The sequence below is a fragment of the Tachysurus vachellii genome, chromosome 22 (assembly GCF_030014155.1).
Source record: "Tachysurus vachellii isolate PV-2020 chromosome 22, HZAU_Pvac_v1, whole genome shotgun sequence".
NCBI classification, from domain to species: Eukaryota; Metazoa; Chordata; class Actinopteri; order Siluriformes; family Bagridae; genus Tachysurus; species Tachysurus vachellii.
The window spans coordinates 4,793,884-4,815,887 of NC_083481.1; the positions used below are offsets into that span (position 1 = coordinate 4,793,884).

At 37.7% G+C, this 22,004-nt stretch overlaps 2 protein-coding genes across 3 annotated transcripts in view; both read left to right on the plus strand.

Moving 5' to 3' along the window:
• The first annotated feature begins 722 nt into the window (after positions 1-722).
• inpp1 (inositol polyphosphate-1-phosphatase) lies at positions 723-8,783 on the plus strand. The gene is made up of 6 exons (XM_060858599.1): positions 723-914; positions 3,047-3,252; positions 3,333-3,393; positions 4,177-4,377; positions 4,567-4,741; positions 7,595-8,783. Exons 2-6 carry the CDS (start codon positions 3,049-3,051, stop codon positions 8,094-8,096), a joined length of 1,143 nt encoding a protein of 380 aa, XP_060714582.1. The 5' UTR covers positions 723-914; positions 3,047-3,048; the 3' UTR covers positions 8,097-8,783.
• An 8,120-nt stretch (positions 8,784-16,903) lies between these two features.
• iffo2b (intermediate filament family orphan 2b) overlaps positions 16,904-22,004 on the plus strand; it is a 35,386-nt gene continuing 30,285 nt past the window's right edge. For both annotated transcript variants that reach the window (XM_060858327.1, XM_060858328.1), the window contains exon 1: positions 16,904-17,800. In XM_060858327.1, the coding sequence (XP_060714310.1) occupies positions 17,325-17,800 (476 nt within the window). In that variant the 5' untranslated portion in view covers positions 16,904-17,324. The remainder of the gene's footprint in view (positions 17,801-22,004) is intronic.

Sequence of the window (22,004 nt, forward strand, 5' to 3'; positions counted from 1 at the left end):
GAACGCGGCTTTGGAGAAGAATCCTTCAAGCAAAGAACTGTTGTATAAGGGATGACGTGTATAATATATACACATAGACTTATATTTATTTATTCGCTGTACAGTACATACATATGACATATATATATATATTATATGTAAACATACTGTACATACTGTACATACTATATATGATAGAATGTATTTAAAACATGTTTAACTCATAGAATATCAGAATAGTTTAAAAAATATATATATTACATGCTGTACATATGTTTACATATATATATATATATATATATATATATATATATATATATATATATATATATATATATATATATATATATATATTACATGTAAACATATATACATATTACAAGCTGTAAATATGTTTACGTATATGTTTGCACTTCTGGTAGATGCCAAACTGCATTTTGTTGCTGTGTACCTGTACTGACAATGACAAGAAAGTTCTATTTATCTATCTATCTATCTATCTATCTATCTATCTATCTATCTATTAGTAAATAAGGGATAAAGATGGGATATTTTTGAGACCACGACAAGCAGGAACATTATTAATTTAACAAAAGGTTTCTTTCATAAGTTGCCTAGCAACAGCATTAGCATCGTGACCGGGGTGAAACGTCAGAAAATCGTCAGAGAATCAGAAAGGCCACCGAGACGGTTCTGCAGCCTCTCCACGCAGTGCGCATGCGTCAGATCCCTTGCGCATGCGCAGTGCCCTGCAGACTTCAGTTTTACAGCAGCGACAGGCGTTTGTTCAGTCAGATGGAGGTTTTGATAAAGGAAGTGCTCTTGTTCTTATCGCCTTTCCTGCCCTGTGTCGATAACAAACCTCGAATGAGCGCACTGACCATCTCGAGTGAGTGAAGTCAATCCAGAACACACAGAACAGCTCGTATTTATAGGTGAGTATCAGCTTCCTGGATTTGTTTTGTTTGTTATTGTTTGTTTATTCTGTGTTTTCTGCTTGGATTTGTACAGATGTTGACATCCAGATGTGTGTATGTCGAATCACAGAGATCTCTAGAGACTTTAACTTACTTATAATCTGTAGGTTGATGCAGTAAATGTGTTAAAAACATTAAAAAGCTGAAGCTCTTCAGCATCACAGTGCAAAAATTTTGCCTATATTATTTATATTTGCATTGGATTTGGATGCAGCCTCTGCAGCTGGGCTCGAGAAATATTCACAAAATAATGACTCATTTCAGTTTATTTTTTATTCGTAATAAATGTCCAATAATTAGATTTAATCATTTAATATTTTGGGTTTAACTATAAAGAAATGACTGATATTGACAGTGGGGGGCACGGTGGCTTAGTGGTTAGCACGTTTGCCTCACACCTCCAGGGTTGGGGGTTCGATTCCCGCCTCCGCCTTGTGTGTGTGGAGTTTGCATGTTCTCCCCGTGCCTCGGGGGTTTCCTCCGGGTACTCCGGTTTCCTCCCCCGGTCCAAAGACATGCATGGTAGGTTGATCGGCATCTCTGGAAAATTGTCCGTAGTGTGTGAGTGTATGAGTGAATGAGAGTGTGTGTGTTTGTGCCCTGCGATGGGTTGGCACGCCGTCCAGGGTGTATCCTGCCTTGATGCTCGATGACGCCTGAGATAGGCACAGGCTCCCCGTGACCCGAGGTAGTTCAGATAAGCGGTAGAAAATGAATGAATGAATGGTCATAGCATAAGTGATAACAGGAACTAACTTGTTTTGTAGACGTGCCACAACAATAAACATAACTATTAATGGATAAAATAAAATGTCTTGTTCTTTAATTTTAAAACATTTTAGCATTGGACAGTTGTTTTGGTGTAACAAGAATAAAACACTTCAGGACTATTAACAGGCTGTTATTGATAAATTACTGTTATTATGACAGGATGTATAACACCACACAGATGTTGATAGTCCAAGTAAAGTCCAAAATTGTCATTCAAAATGTCATTACTTGCCACATTAAAATCATAGGATCTCTTTGGATGCAAAAGTTTGTATCCCCCTGATTTCTACTGTTTATCTTCCAAAAAAAACATCTTTTCATTGGTGCTTACTAAAGCCACAAAAAAGACAGATGATTAATAAAATAATTAACACTCTCTGACAAAAGATCTGAAAAGGCAAGTGGAATAATTGAGCGTTTTTTGTTTATAATTTCATTTGGATGTATGACATGACATCATTTGCTATGGTATTTGGTCTTGCTGGAGGGTGGGGCACATGGTAGATTAGTGGTTAGCTCATTTGCTTTACGCCTCTAGGCTTTGGGGTTCACTTCCCACCTAATTTAGTTGTGTGATAAGTTTGCATGTTCTCTGGGCTTCAGGTAATATGTTGATTGGTCTCTCTAAATTTTGTGTATTGAGTGTGTGCATGATTGTACCCTTCGATGGTCCAGAGGATGGGCTTCAGGTTCCTTGTAACACTTTGGTGCAGAAAATGAAGATATCTATCTGTCTGTCTGTCTGTCTGTCTATCTGTCCGTTGTCCGTCCGTCAGTCAGTCAGTCATATAAACCATTCATTTAAACCCTAATAACGTTTTCTATCTGTCCCAGTTAGTGTGATATTTTTATGCCCTGTATTTTAACAGCCTGGCCTGAATTTCTCATTATAATCCTCCTGGAGCTAAAGAATAAAAAGGGTACAATCAGCACTAAAGCTGTAATGATGATAATGCTCATATAATAATAACCAAGAATGTCATTAACCAAATAAATATAATTTAAGAGAAGAACAAATGACCACAAAGAGTGAGACTCAAGGCCCTGTACACTACATCAGTAAATTGTTTATGAATCATCAGTTTCACTGCTATGTCATACAAGTCGACTACAGTATACTTGTCTAAACCATCAGGTGACATGAGTGACACTAAGTTACATAGTTTTTCAATCAGCACAAGGATTAAAATGTCAAGCATGTTATTAACAGATGGTGTAGAAATTAATGACTGTCAGTCATTTCAGTCTTGTCACAGAAAATCATAAATTCCTTTTAAAAAAATGTTAATATTCTGAACTTTTCACTTGTTTATTTTCAGCGATGGCAAATTTGCTGCGTCTGATCCTGAGCGTGGCTGAAAAAGCCGCCAACGTGGCGCGAGTGTGCAGGCAGGAGGCGCCGTTATTCGAGTTGCTGGTGCAGGAGAAAACCGGAGCCGACAAGAACAAAAAGTTCGTCCAGGACTTCAAGACGCTCGCAGACGTTGTGATACAGGAAATGATCCGACATGACGTCTGTGCACAGGTGAGTGTTGGATTCTCACTGTCACTCACATCTGGATTCTCACTGTCTAATCTTTGTCTAATCAAAACTCTATGTGGCAGTTTCCAGAGCTGAATGGCTTCATTTACGGGGAAGAATCCAACAAGTTTGAGAATGGACTCGGTGAGCAATTGATTCTGTACAGTCACTAAGTTTACTAAAATAAAAAAGAGGCAGAGTTTCCAAAGTTGCAGGGTCGAGGAGAGATGTTCAACCATAACGCAGCCATTTCTTAGGCTTTAAGAATGTATTTAAAACATGTTTAACTCATAGAATATTGGAATAGTTTAAAAAAAAAAAAAAAAGCAGACTTTTTTCTTGGTTATTTGTCTTACTTTTATATAAAGCAATGCTGTAAAGCAAAGATGCCTACAAAGAAATCATGAAATTAACATTTGAGTACATGAGTAAACATTGTAGAGAGCAGGAAAAAGTAAGAACACAGTAATGTCAATATTTCGGTGTGAAAACCAAGTAAACTTTGTGCATTTGTGTTCAGATTATTATTATTTTAAATCCTGACTCATAAAAGCAGATAAAATATAAATAAATAAATAAAATAAAAATTATAAAGTTTAAAATTAATTACTATTTATCTCTAATTACTATTTACTATTTATTGGTTCTATTTTATTTAAAATTAAATAACACAAAAATAAAATTGACCATTTATTCCTAATGAGTAAACCACAGGCAATAAATTCCTCTATTAAACTCTATAAGGAATTAAAAAGTTTCAAATTGGCGTTTTTACAGGTTTCTTAAATCATCTGCACACCTGTCATTAGTTAGGATCAAATTTCTAACACCTAACGTGATCTTTGATAAAATAGAATAATCTGTTGTGTTTGATCCACACAGTTATAAGGTAATGTATGATGTTTACCTTTTTTTGCCATCTTTAAGGAGAGAGCGTGAACGTTACTGTATGCGCTAAACAAGAGGACACGATGACTTTACTAGCCAAAGTGCTGGACGGAGACGGAACGGCCGCTTCGCTTCTCGCCGAAGCCATCCATCAGAATCTGCAACTCCGAGACGAACTTGCCGAAAAGCTACAGCTCCCTCTGAAACCCGAGGACTTGGCCATCTGGATCGACCCCATCGGTATTAAAGAGTCTACCGTATGCTTTATCATTACTGATAAGAGATTATGAAGGTCAATATTGTGAGCACTGAGGAACACATTTGTGTTAAACAAGCATCCCTGATAGATTTAACACCATTTTTTGTCTATTATTGATTATTGCCTTAATCCTTGTTATGAACCCCTCAATAATTCATCCTTCTGTGCAGATGGTACAAGTCAGTATATTGAAGGGAAGGAGCGGGAGATAGCAGTTGAAGAGTTCTGCCCTTCCGGTCTTCCATGTGCACTCGTTCTTATCGGTGTTTACCTGCGTGCAACCGGAGAACCCGTGATGGGGGTCATCAATCAGCCATTTACACGCAAAGACTCAACCGGGAAGAAGTAAGTATCACCACTGTGTCATTACTGTTAAAACAGACATATAGGTGTCATTACCATGAAGATAGATGTAGACTAGAAACTGCTTATGATCCAAATCATCTGATTTATACACCATTATGTTAGATTAATGTGTTTGTTCTAGTGTTACTGCTTCTATAGCCGAGCTATTCAATTGGTGGACCGTGTTCTGTTAAATTCAGCACGAGTCACAGCACAGAGCAGGAGTCATGTGACATTAGGCGAGTGATGCGAGCAGTGCTTCCTGTGAGACGCGATGACTGACAGGATGATGACAGAAAAGAACTTTTGTTAGAATCATTTCTTCTGTTCATTTCTTCCTTCAGTTTTTTTTTTTTTTTTTTTTTTTTTTTTTTTTTTTACAAAATTGGGAAATTCGGTGAAACATCATCTCTCATTAGAATGTAGCCTAAACATTTGCCAATTATTGAGATTGCTGTTGTAGATTAAATACTCATACTAAAATCATTTATTTTGACAAAAAATACCACAAAACAATATTTTCAATATTGTGAACTTTTTTTATGTGCACTTAAGTCTCAGTTAATTGAGTTAAGTTCTAAGTGAGTGTGATACGGCTCACTGGTTTACACATTTGAATGTAGAAAAAAATCCACTTGGGCGTCTTACAATACACTGATGTTGTTATGCAGAAAAAAACAAAAGTTGGCTGTCTTATGGTGCAGAAATCCAACATATCGTCGCTGTCAGGCGGAATCCTCGTATCTCCAAAACCGTTATTTTTCAGGAAATTAAAAAAACGCCGTACCTTATCTGCAGTGCACAGGGTTTAGTCCGCGTTGCAGTGGATTGTCTTGCGCAAAATTCCTGTCCTCAGACGAGCACCAGAACTAGCGGGGGTCAAGATTTTTTTTTCTTTGAGCCCAGTGTTTTGAAGACATTTACCTCAGAAGACGTGTTGATTCGTTGCGACTCTTCTTGAGGAGAAATATGCCGTGAAGCTCTCCCGCGGAGTGAGGAAGAGGTGGACAGTTGAAGTGTCCAATGGAGTTATGAGATTTGCGCTCAAGCTATTTTCAAGACTTTAGATTGGTTAATAACTTGTAAAAATAACAGACCCACGTGGGGACTGACCAATAGCATCGATATGTGAAAAAATATGAAATTGACCAAATTTGGACATACGAATTTTCCGCCCGACAGCGACGATATGAGCCTCTTGAATTGCTCTGATTTATAGTCACAACTAATTCACCAAGACTTGCAACATGGAAGATTCACATAATCTAAGACTAATCAATTATTCCAAGCAAAGTCTTCAGGACGCACTGGACTGTAACAGGACAAGCCGTGATTTTACATGAGGAGCTTTTAGAGAAAGGAATAAAGAGAAGGTGGTGAGGAAAGATTTTATGAGCACAGGAACCAGCTCGCTTTACCGAAACTGCATAACATGAAATGTCATGTATAACTGGATACAAATAGGACTTTCTTTAATCAAGTAAAGCTTAGTGTTGGGAATATTCAGTGATGTACACTAAGTGTGGTGTGTTATTAATGTATTAATGGTGTGATAGTGACATCACACAACACCGAGGGGTGGATTGTAATGTGACTGGTTGAAACATCTGAACGTGCCGCTACAATTATCCAAATTGTTATCCAGTCTTTCATTTGAAGCTTGTGTAATATTTAATTCAATTCAATTCAGTTTTATTTGTATTAGCGCCTTTAACAATGGACGTTGTCTCGAAGCGGCTTTACAGAACATAAGAAACAAAGATTAATACAATACAAAAGTTCAAGATTAATATTTTACTTATTATATTAACTTGTATTAAGATATTAACTTTACTAGGATAGCTTTCTTTCTTAGCAGATGAATTAATATTAATATGTTAATATGTTAACATGCTCTAGGTCGGATTATTGTAATGGCTAATTGTCCAGAGAGATGAATATTCTCCATAAAAAAAACTTCGGGAGATAGTTGAAAATATTCGTCTGTGGTGTGATAGTGACATCATACCATGCCGTTATTTATCATTATTCTCAAATCAGCACACGGTGACAGTGTTGGCACAAAACTGTAATAGGATACAGGATATCTTTGCTGATATGAAGGTTGTGAGTTTGAATCCCAGGTCCACCAAGCTGCCACTCCTGGCCCCCTGACTTAATCTGTAAGATATAGTCGATGTTTACACAGTGAAGTCATCCTGGCAGACTTTCTTAAAATAATACTATGTACTGCTAGTGACGGAGCGTTCAATGTGCAGTGTGATTCATCCCTAAAGCATGTAATGATGTTCATAAATAACTGCTTTTATTTTCATTCCTTTTTTTCATGTAGACTCCTGTATGAACATCATGTAGAATCACTGCTGCTTTTATTCGATTCATTCAAATGCATTCTTTTTCTTTTCTACTATTCATCATCTGATAGATTATGATTGTCAATATACAATATTTGCTCTTTTTTTTTTTTTTTTTTTAGCTCCTTTTTCTCCCCCTACACTAAACCGTGGCACTTTATCATCCGAGATGTTCCTAGTGCTTTTAAACTCACCACTCGGTGATAACTGTAAGCGAGGATCACAGTGGAGCGGCTCTTGTGTAGCTCTTAGACGAATACGAGCACCTAAAAAGTAGCGTGCTTGATAATATGTAGCTTAAAGGTGAAATCTCTTGTCAGTTTCGCTTTTCCTGTTGAAGTGATGTGAACTAACCGAGTGATTTAATGAGCAGCGAGTTTAAGACTTGAGTTGCAGTGATAATGCAGCTAACAGGAATGGAAAAGCTTTCAGTTCAGCATGCCGCTTTACCTCTCACTTCCCTTACACTGTGCATCATCGCTGTTTTTGTTTCTTTCAGATGGCAGGGTCGGTACTTCTGGGGAGTTTCGTATGAAGATATCAACATATGCTCCTTCACACCATGTCAGCGGCCTATGGGGAAAAACCCAGACTCTCTCTCTGTGGTCCTGAGCTCCAGTGAGAAGCAGGAAGTGAAAGATACTTTGTCACAGCTCTGCGATGGCCAGCTGACCTACGCCTCAGGGGCGGGGTATAAAATCCTGTGTGTGATTCAGGGCTTGGTGGATATGTACGTGCTCTCAGAGGGCAGCACGTATAAGTGGGACTCGTGCGCTCCTCATGCTATACTACGTGCCTTTGGAGGGGGTATCTGTGACCTCAGCCAGTGCCTTTCTGCTGTCAGGAACGGCAATAAGGACCTCAGGGCAGAACTGACCTATAATAACCCCTGCGCTGGGTGTCAGGGGGCTGAGCAGTGGGCAAACAAGGGGGGTTTAGTGGCATATTTGGACTCTGCAGTTCTGGCCAGAGTGGTTGAGGCACTTGCTAAAAAAATATGATTTTTTGTTGTTGTTGTTTTGTTAAGATGTTTATTTTAGGGCAAGACTGGTTTTATATCCTTTACATTTTCGTGCAATTTATCAACATATTTATGCCATAATAGATTTTGACAATTATGTAAAACAATTTTTTTTTAGGCTGCCTACGTAGGCAACTTTGCCAGGTTGCATTAGCTATAAGTCCCGGGTCTCTTGTCTGAAAGCTTGAATCGAAGCTTGCAAGCAAATTCACATATACATGGGGTGCTAAAACTTGTGACATACGGTAAAGCCTTATTCTAAATCATCGATAGTTAAAGATGAATTCCAAATGCAATGTTGTGATCTCATAAGCTAAAAATAAATGTAAGGAAATATTGTAATGTCACATCAGCACATGACTACAATTATGTGTCCATTTCTATTATATAATGTACAAGGCTGCTGGTTTCTAAAGTGTGTATAGAAATCTATAGATAGAAACAGTTTCTTAGTGAATTGTGTTGTTTATATCAAAACAGCAAATCCATGAAGACCTCTGTCATTATTATATTTACCTTTATATTACTTTATTAAAATTACAGTTACTGGTTAAAGTCTGTATGTAGCCAGTATGCAATATACTATTTTATAATGTCCTGTACAGTTTAAGATGCAAATGTCATTCTGTTATAAATATTAAAGATATGTATTACTGGGTAACTTCAATTGTTGTTGCTGTTTTTTGGTTACAGCTGCAATTACATTCATGTACACAGCTACACTTAAAAAAAATTACTTTCAGGATTTTAGAATTCTTATTGAGATGTTTTGGTACTGTTTGCACATTTCGGATAAGTTTATATCTCAAACTTTAATTATATCTTACATTAAAATTTATATAATTTCTCTGAAGCTGCTTTATAAATTTAGAAATTTGATTGATAGAGCCTATATGAATTAAAATGTAATTGTAATGAATTGATGCTGCTGCCCCCTGGTGGCCGCTGTCTGTATTTCTGCTAATGGTTTACAGTTGGCTATAAATGAAACTTCAGTTGTTAACCGCTAGATGGAGACAAAGCTTTCATAAAATCCACAAAAAAATTAAATGTTTGGCTGTACTGTAATATTTTATTAGCAAAATGTATAATAATAATAATAATAACAAAAACAACAATAATAATAACTACTACTACTACTAATAATAATAATAATAATAATTTTCCTTATTGATCAAAATTATTGATGGTAACACAGCAGACTACAAAACTGTACAATTAATTTTAACTATATTCTTGTAACAAATGTACATGATCAGCCAAGACGAGTTGAATGGGCAGTTGATCTCTTTTGCACAGTTAAATTGTAATATAATTAAATTAATATAATTTCTGTAAAGCTGCTTTGTAAATTTAGAAATTTGATTGATAGAGCCTATATGAATTAATATGTAATTGTAATGAATTGATGCTGCTGCCCCCTGGTGGCCGCTGTCTGTATTTCTGCTAATGGTTTACAGTCGGCTATAAATGAAACCTGTTTCTAACCGCTAGATGGCGACAAAGCTTTCATAAAATCCACAGAAAAAATTAAATGTTTGGCTGTACTGTAACATTTTATTAGCAAAATATATTATAATAATAATAATAATAATAATAATAATAATATTTTGGGGGGGGGTCGATTCCTGCCTCTGCCTTGTGTGTGTGGAGTTTGCATGTTCTCCCCGTGCCTCGGGGTTTCCTCCGGGTACTCCGGTTTCCTCCCCAGTACAAAGACATGCATGGTAGATTGATTGGCATCTCTGGAAAATTGTCCGTAGTGTGTGATTGCGTGAGTGAATGAGAGTGTGTGTGTGCCCTGTGATGGGTTGGCACTCCGTCCAGGGTGTATCCTGCCTTGATGCCCAATGACGCCTGAGATAGTTCGGATAAGCAGTAGAAAATGAGTGGGTAAGTGATCAAAATTATTGATGGTAACACAGCAGACTACAAAACTGTACAATTAATTTTAACTATAGTCTTGTAACGAATGTACATGATCAGCCAAGATGAGTTGAATGGGCAGTTGATCTCTTTTGCACTGATTTGCACAGTTAAATTGTAACTGACCATTTTACTCACATATTTCTTACTTAGGCTTAGTCCAAAACATTCATTCATTCATTCATTTTCTACCGCTTATCCGAACTACCTCGGGTCACGGGGAGCCTGTGCCTATCTCAGGCGTCATCGGGCATCAAGGCAGGATACACCCTGGACAGAATGCCAACCCATCTCAGGGCACACACACACTCTCATTCACTCACGCAATCACACACTAGGGACAATTTTCCAGAGATGCCAATCAACCTACCATGCATGTCTTTGGACCGGGGGAGGAAACCGGAGTACCCGGAGGAAACCCCCGAGGCACGGGGAGAACATGCAAACTCCACACACACAAGATGGAGGCGGGAATCGAACCCCGACCCTGGAGGTGTGAGGCAAACGTGCTAACCACTAAGCCACCGTGCCCCCTAGTCCAAAACAGAGTAATGAAATTAGAAAATCTCAAACATATATTGATCAAAATAGTTATAAGTGCATTGGAAAGTTACCTGTTAGTTAATAAAGACAGCTCGGTCTTTGAAATTCCTCAATTTCAACATAGCAGCCTAATTTCTTAAAATTTATTTTTACTTGAATATTACTTGAAAGTCTAAATGCACGCCTTTGGATACTGATTTGAAGTGATGCCAAACTATGTCCAGTGTTAAACTCTGCACTTTTGCTAGGTTTTATAGGTCCATGTTGTCCACAGCTGCATTAGGAAGCCTTTATGTGGTAGCTCTTGACAGCATCACTGAAAGGGGGGTGAAGCAGCATGGGAATAATAGCAGCACAGAAATATATAACTTTTTTGGCAAAACAGATTTTCTTTGAGTAAAAATTTGGGCACTTCATAAAAGGCATTTTTATAAAAATTGACTGCTGTCGAACTGCTGTCGGAGGTCACCAACGAGTACAGATATGCCTTTAATAAAATATTCTCATAAGCTGTCAAGACTACCGATTAACATGAATGAATTATTATTGTGTTGTCAGGTCAGGCTATGAAAAATAAATATTTTTTAAATGTTCAAATTTATGCAATGCACAACGCCAAGAAATAGACAGACATTTAGTACAGCAGAACTTGATTGTCAGTTGATAGAAATCTGTTCTTCATAAGATTGCAGCAATCTTTAATTTTTAATCATAGCAATCTTCTCTAATTGACTTTTACATGCTTTTACATGTTTGGTCTTTTGCTTGATTAAAGTGAAGGCAAACTCACCTGTCGAGTAGATTGCAGTTATCACACAATTAACTGCCAAAGCCAACAGTGACATTTCTCATTTTCTGACTAATATCAGGATCAACAGCTGCTTATGTCCATAATGTTTCTAACCATAAAAGTGCTGAAGATGTATTATATTCAGTTGTGTGGTAATTGTGTGTAAATATGTGTGCATAAGTGCATGAGTAAGTTTTGCTTCATTGTTAAACTCATTCCTTGTATATTTCATACAGTTGTTATGACTGAATCATTACATACAACAGTTACATACAATCATTACTTTCAACTTAAAGCCTTAATATCTTATCATGTTAGTAAAATAATCCTAAACTGTTTAATTAATTTTGTGCAGGACAATTATTTTTTTGTTTTTGTTTCATTTATTATTAAGCAAATAATTGCATGGTGTCTCCTGTGAATCTAAATTATTCCAGTAAACAGCATTATACCTTTCTACAGAACAATACTGTATGTAGTGTTAACTTAAATAAAGTTACTAGGTACATGTACACTTCGGTAATGAAGGGTAGAGATTTACACCTTTAGTATATATCTTTTAATTGTATATATCTTTTAATTATCTGATTTCTGAATATATTGAATGGAAAGTCTGAATATATAGAATGAATCCTGAATATATTGAATGGATCCTGAATATATTGAATGAAAAGTCTGAATATATCGACCTGTGTCAAGTAGATGTGCAGATGGTCCGCTGTGGCGACCCCTCAACGGGAGCATCCGAAAGAAAGAGTTCGCCTTATGACTATTTTTGTTGTTTGCGCATCAACTGGATGCCTAACTTCTTCTTTTTTTATAGCCTTTGAGCTGTGTTTTTGTTTTTTTTTTTACATGACTTCTTTGTTGAATATGAATCAGTGAGTGAACCCGTCTCCACTCTCGCTACTAAACATGAATGTATACAATACTAGGGTTAGGGTTAGTACCCATCGTTGGACAGAAAAGGTTAAAGCTACAAATAAGTTCAACAGCTTTAATGTAATCAGTCACCGAAGCATACTCATGGAAAGTTGGATGTAAGGGAAAAGTGTGGTAGGAAAAGGTGCACAAGCAAAAGGGATGACTGCAAAAGGCAGTCAAAAACTTGAGAGAGCTTCACAAGCTGTGCATCAGGAGCCTTCACTCACAGATGTCTTCAGGAAATGGACTACGACTGTTGCCTTCCTAGTGTCAGACCACTCCTAAACCAGACACAAACACCAGAAGCGTCTTACTTGGGTAAAAATAACTGGACTGGTGCTCAGTGTGTGAAAGTCCTCTTTTCAGATAAAGATTAATTCTGCATTTCATCTGTAAATCAAGGTCCCAGAGTCTGGAGGAAAGTGGCACAGAATCAAAGTTGCTTGAAGGTCAGTGTGAAGTTTCCACAGTTGGTGGTGATTTGAGGTACAGTACCATGTCATCTGCTGGTCTTAGTCCAGCTGTGTTTTGCCAAGTCCAAAGTCAATGCAGATGTCTACCAGTAGATTTTAGAGCACTTCATGCTTCTGTCTGCTGGCAAACTTTATTGAGATGCTGATTTAGGACTTGACACCTACCCACAGTGCCAAAACTACCACTAATTGGTTTGCGCACCATGATATTACTTGGTATGATTGGCCAGCCAACCTGCCTGACCTGAACCCATAGAGAATGTGTGGGGTACTGACAAGAGGAAGATGAGAAACACCCGACCCAACCAAGCAGTACAGACAAGCTGAAGGCTGTTAACACAAAGTAACCTGGTCTTCAATAGTGCTTCAGCAGTGCCACAGGCTGATCCCCCTCCCGTGACATGCTGCACTGATCATTTTTAGAAGTTGGACATTTCTGTATTGTACATGATTTCTTTGATTGATCTAAGTAAATATTTGGATATTTTGAGATTCAGGATTTTTTTATTTTCATAAAATGGCATCACAACTGGCATGTTACACACATTCAAGTACAATATGTTTTCTTTAATGAGAAACAAGAGATCAAAAAATGCAGATGAGTTGAAGGCCACTGTAAAAGAAACCTGGGCTTCCGTACCACCTCAGCAGTGCCACAGACTGATCACTTTCATACCACGCCGAATTGAGGCAGTAATTAAAGCAAAAGGAGCCCCTACCAAGTATTGAGTACATATACAGTAAATGAAAAAAAACTTTCCAGAAGGCCAACAATTCAATAAAAATGTTTTTTCTATTGGGCTCATGAAGTATTCAAATTTTTTTGAGATAGCGAATTGGTGGGTTTTCGTTAAATGTGACCCAAAATCATCACAATTAAGTGCCAAAGACTTAAACTACTTCAGTCTGTGTGTACTGAATTTACATAATACACGAGTTTCACTATTTCAGTTGAATTAATTAAATAAATGAACTTTTCCACGACATTCTAATTTATTGAGATGCACCTGTACATGTGCCTCCTTGAGGAGGGGGACCTTGTGGGCGCTGAAGGATTTCAATCCATGGCGGCGTATTGAGATCATTCACATGCTTCTACCATGTAGTTCTGGACTGATCCTTCACTTTCCTCATGATCATCCTTACCCCATTAGATGAAATCCTGCATGGAGCTCCAGACCGAGGGCGATTGATGGTTATTTTGTATTTCTTCCATTTCGTGTACTAGTCTAGTTCTCACCAAGCTTTTATACAGTTGTTGTTAGGAGCACCTTCTTAAATTAATCTGTGTACCACATGAGCCCATAACCAGTCTGTGGGAGCCAGAATTATTGTTGGTTGGTAGGGGATCAAATACTTATTTTACTCATTGAAATGCAACTCAATTTATAACATTTATATAGTATGTTTTTTTCTGAATTTTGGGTCTGTTTTCTGTTGTAGTTGAGCCTATTTTTTTTTCTGGAACCAAGCTTAAACCAGTGGCATTTATACATGTATGAATAGCGTAGGATTTGTACCATTGTAAGAGGGTAAACCTTTTGTCAAAGACATTCAAACTGTTTTTTCTTCTAGGCTCTGTGATGGCTTAAAGGCGCTTGGTGTCTTAGATGCTCTCCAGAGATACCCTCTGCAAATGATGTGTCTTTTGTGAAGCCTAAGAAGGCTTCAATAGCAGCTGATCTGGAGAGTCTGTTCCAAATTATTCATTCTGTTGAGAGCCAGTGGCATGCACGAGATGTTATCAGACACTGGCATGTACGGGATGGAGTTACGGGACTCTACATACCTGATTTTACATTCTGGTTTTCTTAATACTGGTTCTCAGGAAATAAATAATAATAAATATAAAAGGTACACCACAACCAATTATTAACTTATCCGTCAGTAGACAGACGGACATAGATAATACAAAGAGAAGGAGAAATAGGGAAAGAAAAGTGAAACGTAAGGTGAATAAACAAAGAAAGATTGATGTTAAAATACAAAAGGTTAAAGAATTGGTTGAAGAGTTGAAAGATTTGAATATGAGTGTTTAGAAGAAGACACAGAGGGATCAGACGCTGTACCTAGACAGCTGGAAGAAGATTCCAAAAGAAAAGAAGTCTATAATGCATTATGTGTTATTATGTTTTATAATATCCAAGGGAAGTAACAGGGAGTAACCTGCATGCTCAGTGTTTTATAGCTTGCTATATTCCACGGCGAGAGAAAGCTTGAGTCCTATATAATCACAGCCTGAGAAGTCGCAGGAAGTATGACCATATATGGAAGTGTTAACCTTGAGGATAGAGAAAAAAACAGAGCACACAGAGTCAACGGCGAGATATGTGTGTGAAATAAGATGGTAGCCTTCTAAAAGGCACAAAGCCAACCAAACCTGACAGCCAAATCCAACTGGCCACAGTAAAAAAGTATAAAAGCCCGCCTTGAATCACACTGTGTGTGCATTCTATTGTAGACAGCCTTAATGCATGTTATACTTTAGGTGCATCATAGAACAAACGCAAGTTTACACTTGAAGAGTGTATTCCTTGGTTTGTTATAATCTTTGCATCTTAATACCTGTTACTTATTCTAGTGCTGTTTGATTATTTGAAGGAAGTTTTTATTTGTAATTTTTTCTTTTTATTTTACATATATTACACACACCTATCTGTATTACACTATTTTTAATAAAAACAAGGCCTCCCATTGTGAGGATCCTGAAAAGACAAAAAGGTATAAGTCTGCCTCCTTCATTTAAAGATTCAAACAATAGATTAAGTAGAAGACTTTGGAGAGGAGCCTTTGTTAGAAGATAGAGGGGACTTCGAAGGACACCTGCGTTCAAGGTAAGACCAGCTTTGATAGTTGATCTTGTGTTTCCAATACGACCCCGTGCCAATTAAGACACATTCCTTAGCGGGGGCGCGCAGGGTTTCCTACGCAATCCGAAAACGTGTCGCGAAGGGACAAGTACGTCAGTATAATTACTTCAATTCTTAACGGGGGAGTAATCGATTTCAACAGGAGTGCCACACTCTTGCTTTTTGGCAAGACTATCTTCAGGATGCTGAATTTAAGTTCCCTGTATAGTACAATGTTTCAGAATAAAAATAATATTTCACTCAAATGTTCTTTACTCTCCAAATTGTTTTGGTTGCATTTCACGATTTTTTTAATGTAACTTGTTCCTTGTGACATTTTGCCATTTATTTTATTCAAAATATAGCATGCATACTTTAAGCTTTGTTCGTAGATGACTTTAACTTTGAAATTTCACTTAAACCTTAAAACCATCACATCAAGCTGACAAAGAATGAACATCTGTTATGCCACCTGTTTACATATCTAGCAGACATAAATCAAGATCACTAATTTTGGATCTCTTTTTGAAATAGCAGATTTGGTTGTAAATTTTAAATAATTTTATTGTTATAAACTTTCAAATTACACTAGGTCATCTCATTGTACCCCAAAGACAGATATTTGAGGGTTTAAAGAAATTTAACCAAGTCACCGGTCTTGTATCACTTTTCCATATTATGTCAATTCAGCAGCAATATTAATCATCATTTTTTCTTGTTGCTCTAATTCTGTTTTTGACAGTTGAGAAAGATGTCTCTCTGGAAGAAATTCTTGTTTTCTTTACTGGATGTGACCACATTCCTGCATTGGGTTTCTCTCCAAAGAGAACTCTTGAGTTCATCACCCATTCACCATTTTCATTGGCCAACACTGTTAGTGTAATGTTAGTGTTCCTTTTAGATAATACCCAGACCAGTGGTGCACAATGTTACTCTCAAAGATAACATCCTATGTATTAACACCACAAAATATGTAATTTGCTGGAACCACAACAATGAGAAGGAAAAGTCCACCTCGTACAGTTAGAGATAAAACTGTCATGTCATGTTAATTCCTTCTTAAAGTCCAGAATGGATTTATTTATTCATGTATGTATTTATTTATCTAGCTGGCCTTACATGGAGGTAAACTAAGCAATCTGGCAACACCTCGCTTGTGTCTTATTTTGCGCGTGAGTGTGAGTGTGCGTGTCCGGTGCGGGTAGGGGGGGCGCTGGTGGGGGGGGCGGAGCGGTTCATGCGGTAACAGGGAGCCGGTTAAAGAGCTGTAATAAGATCCAGAGGCGCTGTAACAGTTTAGATATCTGCGCGAGGACAGTAACGTGCGCTCCTGAACACCGTGTTGTACTACCAGGACCTCTTGAACACCGTGTTGTACTACCAGGACATCCTGAACACCGTGTTGTACCAGGACCTCCCGAACACTGTGACTGCGGCAGAGCGTTAAAGGAGCTCCGGGGTTTGAGCCGCTGCTTTCCGCCGCATCCCAGCGCAGAGAGGATGATGATGATGAGTTGACACGGAGTCGACTCCGTCTGAATCAACTAACGCATGTGTTATCGAAATGTGGATTTTTAACATTGCGACAAAACAAGACTACCGACAGCTATGGTGACATCACGTGCACTCGGTTCTGCGGATCTGGACACTCTCATCTCTGACCTCCTAGTTCTCTGCCTGTTCTAGCGAGCTCGAATCAAACCATGAACTCGCTGCTGTTCGGAGACACGCTGTCCGCCGGGATGCTCGCCATGCTGCCCGGAAGCGGTTCCGGCGCGAGCGCGCTGCGCGACGACCTGGGCTCGAACATCCACGTGCTGAAGACACTGAACCTGCGCTTCCGCCGCTTCTTGGCCCGCGTGCATGAGCTCGAGCGCAAGAACAAGGTGCTGGAGAGCCAGCTGAAGCACGCCGCCGAGAGACTTACCTTCCGTCCGCTGTTCCTGCGCGACGTGGCTGTGCAGACCGACTCGACCGAGCCGAGGCTGCCGGGCACCATCTGGAGCTTCACGCACGTGCGGCGGCGCGGGGAGCGCGTGGAGACTTTACACGGGCCTGGAGTCTCGTGGTCGCACCCGGACGGCGTGGGCGTGCAAATAGACACAATCACACCGGAACTCAGGGCGCTTTACAACTTTCTGGCCAAAGTCAAGCGAGAGCGGGAGGAGTACAGGAACAAGTGAGTTACATAAAAAAATAATAATAATAAGTAATAATAATAAAACATTATTTATATATAAAACAACAATTATTGCACCTTTTAAAAATGTTTTGATAGGTTGCGCCTGAAGTGAGAAAATAAGTTATAGCACTTCATCATTAGAACACGTTTTATTTTCATTGGGCATTGTATGTTTGTCTACTCAACATCACATCCATGTGTTTCCTGAACATCCCATTCAACATGTATCCCCCTTTGCTCTTATAATAAGCTCCACTCTTCTGCAAACGCTTTCCACTAGATGTTGGACCAGAGATGTAGAGGTTTGTGTTCATTTAGCTACAAGAGATTTAGTCAGATCAGATACTGATTTCAGACAAGAAGGTCAGGTGCAGTTTATGTTCATGTTCAGGACTCTGTGCAGGACTCATAGAGCTCACACGCTGGACCCGGTTTGGATTCCATAACCATAGGTGACTTAAAGGTGGCTAAAATAATACTTTTAATTTGTGTTATGAAACTTAGTACAGTGACAAACATGTATTCAGTCTGCAAAAAAACACAAAACATTTATCTATTCTATAGTTTATTCATTTCTAATTAATACACGTGCGAAAGCCCAGCATCATATGAAGCAGTGCACTCATGACATCCCACAATACACTAGAGTTGGTTTGTGTGTAAAAGATGCAACTAGGGATGCAGATCATCCATAATGCGATTACAGGTTATATGTAATTAATTACTCAGCTTAGTAACATCTCACCTTCTTAAAAAGTCAAAATCAGTGCCACTGTGCAATGCAAGAACAGCCACAATTTTAATTGCTTCCTTCAATATTTCGGGACGTTTTTTTATTCTTGAGATAAAAATGTTTGATTTTGCTGCAGCTTTTTCACAATTTGCAGTGCAAGTTTTGAAACATTTAGAAATCTCGATCCACCGAACTAACTTGGTGCATTCAACACTTCGAGTTTCAGCAGTTTTAGAATACTGTCAAGGTTGCAGAAGTGTATTAGTACATTTGGCCGAGTTACCCTGTGTAAACTCACTACTCGCGCTAAAACTATGCGAAGAATGACATTTGAGATACAGTTTATGAGCTGGTTGGCATTTTGGACCTGAGGCTAGTTTTACTGGATAATTATAGTACAACACATGTAGAGGTTTTTATTTCAGGTCTAATGTATTTCCTGTCTAAAATGGATTTGTGAAGGAATAGGTGTTGTGTAATAATCCTTATTTGTATGAGGAAAAGTTTCTATCTCTTACTTATCATTTACAATGAATCAACTGACTGAACATTATATACCTGAACCATATATATATATATATATATATATATATATATATATATATATGTGTATATATATATATATATATATATGTATATATATATATATATATATACATATACATATATATGTATATATATATATATGTATATGTATATATACACATATATATATATATATATATATGAACCTACTGTAAGCTTTAAAAGACATTTGGAGTGTCAAACACCCACTTTTTAAATATTGAGGTTTTTTTAATTATGTCCAGGCCATGTTGAGTTGAGTTTGTTGAAAAATTAGATAAGGGCCAGTATCTTTCCAAACTGCTCAGACTTGACAACAGCATGACATTTTTAGAGTAAAGTCATATCCACCCTCGTCCATATACCTTAGCTCACAGACACTCATAATTAGCCAGTTTTGCTTTGAGTGACAGGGGTGGGAGAATAAACTATCCCTTCCACCCAAATATTTGACTCTTGTTGTCTTAATTGATAGCTCTGGCTACATCAGATGGAAGACATTTGATGCATGATAACTTAAAACTGCTTGAACCCAAAATAGAGCCTCATGATATTTTACCAGAATCTCATTCCACTACCTGGACCTACGAAGCAAACAAAGCTTACCCAGCAATAAATCCTTCAATCCATGAATTAGCAGTGCCCAAGCTACATCCCAAAACCCTCAATGTTTCTCAAATGATATCTTAATAATGTAATAATCCTGAATTGGTGCTTTTGATTGGTTTTTATTTTACCTTCGATCCTGTTTAAATTGCAGACAGTCCATCAGACTTATTGACTCTCCTGTGCAGCATGCTCTATTATTAACAAGCTGTTAATATCGTCTTATGGTCTCAAACCCTCTCTGTGTTTGTTCTGACACCACTCATATGCTTCAATAACATGACTTCATGACGTTAGTATGACTGTTAAAGTAGGAGAAGTCCAGGGGCGTAGGAATGGGAAACTCACCCAAAGCTTTGTGCTGCAGTCTAGTGCCTCTGTTCTACATTTTTGAGGTCAGTGATTCATTGCAGTTTGAAATCTTGGTAGCAGGACAATAAACAAGTAACAGAAATGTGAAAAGAAACTTATTTCTTTTTTAAGGTTCTATTTAGCTGCTTGGATGAAATATAGAGGGCTTTTTGACATGTGTATAGTTTATTATTTTGTTAAAATTGTTTTAAAGTCTAAACTGTAAAAAAAATTCTGTGTTCTGTTTGAGCTTTCTGTGTGGTTTTTGCCTTCTCCAAATTGTAATTGTGCTTTCAATCACGGTTGAGTGCATTTCTAAAGAATTACAAAATGCCTATTTAGGCAAAGACCCAACACAGAAGGAGCTTTGTGTATTGTTAGGCTTTATTTACGGTCCTTTATTGAACGGCTGCTACTCTTTTTGGAGTTTATATCCAGCTGTCTGGAGATCCTTTCACTGTAACTTATGCTCGAAAGGTTTACTTGGGATGTGACATGCTATATGCACAGGAGATCTCTTAATTTTGTCTGCAATCAAACACACTGGTTGAAAATAGAACAATTCATTTGCTGTATGTTTTCAGTAATTCAAAATGTACCCCCAGATAAAGCTGATATGTAAAGTACATAGTTAAAAGGATGTGAACAGCTGACATCGCCATCACACACATACAGTATGTGGCTCTTTCGCAAAAGTTGGGAGTACACAAAATTTTATATAATGTGTGAGATTTTTCTGGCACTAAATGGTCCAGACCTGTTCCAGCATGTCGGCGTTCCTGTGCATGACTTGCCACAGTTGGCATGGAAGAACTTCAGCCCTGAGTTCTGACCTCAGAACATGAGGACAACTTTGGGATGAATTGCAACAGACCTTCCATCTTCTCTTTCAGCGCCTGTACTGACTTAATCCTCTTTTGTCTGAATGAGCAAAACCAAAAAAAGTCCAAACAACCTATCAGTTTCTTATAACAGTTATAAGTTTTATACGTTTTTATAACAGCAAACAATTCAGAATTAAATGCCCATGTTGTTCTTTTTCTAATTTGGGCACATATTGGTGTTGGGCACATGCTTACTGATTTATTGTGGTTCAGTTTATTATTCAGTTCATTTAGAGGAATGAATTGTGAGAATGAATTATGTCCCATAAATCTGGCATGTGGCAGTATTTCATATACATTTGAAGTCTTAATTCTGATTGGTCCGTAGGTGTTGAAACAGCAGCTCTGTCTGCACATCCAGTGGTTGCATGTGAAGGAAATTTGTGTTGTTTTTTTTATCTATTTAAGTTTTCTTTGGGGTATGTTTTGAAATCAGCACTCAGTATTAAAGCTATAACAGGAATGATGTCAAGATGGCGGAGATTGTGGTTTGTGTTTCTCTGTATTACATCTTTATGTGTCTGATATATAACTTCGAGAGAGACTAAACAAGGCTGGTGAAGGAACAAGTGATAACAGGACTTAACTACCGTACTTGTATTCCACTTTGCTAATAACTAAACATTTATATATGTTTCTGTTTCAATTTTGTTGGGTTTGAATTTCAAATATGAAAATGAATTTTTTTTTTACATAATAGCTAAAGTATCACTTAATATTATTTTTAAAAATAGCTTATCATCTGCAGTTGCTGTTTTCTCCTCACATTTCATTACCGTTTTAAGAAAATAAATGAATCTCAGTTACTGACTAGTAATTACTATATTGCAGTGTGTTTATATGTGCTCACATATTAATTACAAGCGTATGAACATTAATGCAGCATTAGTCTGCGTGAAATAGCTAATGTAAGAACTCAGTAGACAGTGGTAGTATGAGGGTAATGCAGACATGAATAAAACATCCCTATACTAGCTGACTGTCTTTAGACTGATGAGTATTTTGAGTAACCACAGCCTGAGGTGTTCTTCTGAACCATTGTAAGAATGTACACACACAGATC

Excerpts from the sequence above, each read along its gene's own strand:
- inpp1 (XM_060858599.1), top strand. The coding sequence starts at position 3,049 with ATGGCAAATTTGCTGCGTCTGATCCTGAGCGTGGCTGAAAAAGCCGCC. Across the intron at positions 4,378-4,566 it reads CATCTGGATCGACCCCATCG|ATGGTACAAGTCAGTATATT; the intron begins GTATTAAAGAGT and ends CCTTCTGTGCAG. Across the intron at positions 4,742-7,594 it reads AAAGACTCAACCGGGAAGAA|ATGGCAGGGTCGGTACTTCT; the intron begins GTAAGTATCACC and ends TGTTTCTTTCAG.